Here is a 2,558-nt window from a genome sequence, read left to right on the forward strand (position 1 = left end):
TGATTTGCACTGTGGATGGTAGATTATATACAGTAAAGAGATTTGTTGATGGCCATAATCATAAGTTTGTATGTCAAAATGACATTCACATGCTCCCAGCTTACAGACAATTGTCAGATGCCAAGAGGAGATGGTATGGGAACTTGGCACTTTAAACCTTGGTCCTGTCAAAGCTTTCCATATAATGAGGAAACGTTATGGTGGTTTTGAGAACGTTGGTGCCACGGTTGATGATTGCAAAAATTTTAGGAAGCGAATAAACAGCTATATAGGAGAATATGACGCTGACATGGTAATAAATAGGATGACTGACAAAAAAAAGTATTTAGCTGATTATTCGTTTGAATACTCTGTTGATGATGGCAAACGGTTAACTGGTTTGTTCTGGGCTGATGGTTTATGCAAGCTTAACTATATTGAATTTGGGGATGTGATATCGTTCGATGCAACTTTCAAGACAAACAGGTAAGTGTTTCAAGACAAACATGTTTGTTACATATTTTCGCATGTTTGTTTGTTAATGCAATTTTAATATCGCATGTGTAGACAAACAAAGTGTGATGAATATATCGCATGCCATACTTCTGGTTTCACATGTGATTTTTAATAATTCGCACATACTAAATGTTGTTTCGCATGTGTTGTTCAGGTACAAGATGGTGTTTGTTCCGTTCACTGGCATTGACAACCACTGTCGAAATGTAACAGTTTCAGCTGGGTTGCTGGCATCGGAGAGTATTGAATCATATAAATGGCTTCTGGATTCATTTTTAAAGTCATTTGGTCGGCAACCAAATGTCGTAGTGACGGATCAAGACCCTGCTATGAAACAGACTATTGAGGAGGTTTTCCCTATTAGCAGACACAGATTGTGCATGTGGCACATAATGAAAAAAGTGGCAGATAAGGTATTTCATGCAATATTTTTGTCTTTTGTTAGGGTTATTTTTATTTTTATTTTTATTTTTTTTGTTATAGGCTGATATAAAAAGCATTTATTGTTATAGGTTGGACACGAGTTGTGTAATAATGATGAGTTTAAAAGGAGGATGTGCGACATTGTTTGGACTGATTCGATTGAGCCCGAAGAATTTGAGAGACAGTGGAAATTGGTGATGATTGAGTTCGGTCTCACTGAAAACAAATGGAATGATGATATGTTTGGAATGAGATCCATGTGGATTCCAGCTTTTTACCGGCATGAGCCAATGTCTGGTCTTATGAGAACAACTTCAAGATCAGAGAGTGAGAACCATTTTTTTTGTCAGGTTGCTAATTCACAACTCACACTCGTAGAGTTTATGAATCATTTTGATGGTGCAATGGATGTAAAAAGGTTCAATCATAGAAAAAATGATCATATTTCAAGATATACTGAGCCAGCTGATTGGAGTCAAACTACCTTGGAAAAAGATGTTGCTAAGATCTACACCAGGTCTATATTTTTTGATCAGCAATTAGAGATACATGGAACAATTTCCGAATGTTTGCCGATGGACACCAAAGTTGAAGGTCCACGTATCAGAATATTGTTGAAGGACTTTAAAGCACATGGCGATGGTTTATTGGAGGTATTTTACATGTTTTTTAGACATGCGAATTTGTTTCATCACACATGCGATTTTAGTTTATTTATTTACATAATTTTTTAGACATGCGAAATTGTTATGATTCACCTGCGATTTTAATTTTATTCACTTACATGATGGTTTAGACATGCGAAATTGTTATTTTTATATATGCGATTTTTTTTTTTTGGTTATTGCTAGGTGTGGTTCAAGAATCTTGAAAATGATGTAACTGCAGAGTGTAGCTGTTTGCGTTTTGAGCAGTATGGGCTGCTATGCAAACACATATATTTTCTTTTCAAGATGTTTGGTGTTAAAGAAATTCCAAACAAATATGTTATGAAGAGATGGACGAAGGATGTGGTGCCCAATGAGTTAAATGTGAAGTACAATCTAAATATTGGTGGTAAGGATGTGCAAAACAAGGCTAAACGGATTGCTCGTGAAATCATTCACACAGGGGAGTATTTGGTTAGTAATTTGATTTCCGACCTTGATCAACTTGTCTTAGTGAGGGATCAAATGATGCAGCTTAAAGAGAGAGTTGATCAGAGTCGCATAACCAAGCAACTTGATCCAAAATTTGACCGATTTTCAAAGTTGATTGGTTATCAACAACCAATAACTAATGCTCCCCCTACTGTTCGTGTGCCGGCTGGTATAAGAAACAAAGGCCGCGGCTCGCATAGAAGGATTAAATCTAAGAAGGAACAAATGATCAGCCGCAAAGGGAAAAGGTCAAGGACATGTAGCGTATGCAATGAAAAAGGTCATGACATTCGGACTTGCGGCGAGCTTAAAGCCAAACAACAAGGTAAACAGGGAAAAAAGAAGATGAAGGGTGTCCAGATTAAAAATGGTGGGAGAGACAAAGACAACGAGGTTGAAGACGACGAAGAGGAAGATGACTTTGAAGATTACAGTAGTGATGATGTATCTGAAGAAGAAGATCAGTGGGAAGAGGTGTCTGAAGATGACGAGGATGAGTAG

At 37.1% G+C, this 2,558-nt stretch overlaps 1 protein-coding gene across 1 annotated transcript; it reads left to right on the forward strand.

Annotated features, from left to right (window-relative positions):
- Nucleotides 1–289: 289 nt before the first annotated feature.
- LOC118492056 (protein FAR1-RELATED SEQUENCE 5-like) lies at nucleotides 290–2,558 on the forward strand. The gene is made up of 4 exons (XM_035989815.1): nucleotides 290–465; nucleotides 650–908; nucleotides 1,455–1,571; nucleotides 2,391–2,558. The coding sequence occupies exons 1-4, from the start codon at nucleotides 290–292 to the stop codon at nucleotides 2,556–2,558; spliced, it is 720 nt and encodes a 239-aa protein (XP_035845708.1).

This window comes from Helianthus annuus, chromosome 5 (assembly GCF_002127325.2).
Source record: "Helianthus annuus cultivar XRQ/B chromosome 5, HanXRQr2.0-SUNRISE, whole genome shotgun sequence".
In the NCBI taxonomy this organism is placed as follows: Eukaryota; Viridiplantae; Streptophyta; class Magnoliopsida; order Asterales; family Asteraceae; genus Helianthus; species Helianthus annuus.

What these genes read in the sequence shown, in the direction of transcription:
- LOC118492056 (XM_035989815.1), top strand. Translation starts at nt 290, where the DNA reads ATGGTAATAAATAGGATGACTGACAAAAAAAAGTATTTAGCTGATTAT. An exon ending in GCAACTTTCAAGACAAACAG is followed by an intron (nt 466 to 649) that starts GTAAGTGTTTCA and finishes TGTGTTGTTCAG; the next exon opens with GTACAAGATGGTGTTTGTTC. An exon ending in TGAAAAAAGTGGCAGATAAG is followed by an intron (nt 909 to 1,454) that starts GTATTTCATGCA and finishes TTTTTTGATCAG; the next exon opens with CAATTAGAGATACATGGAAC.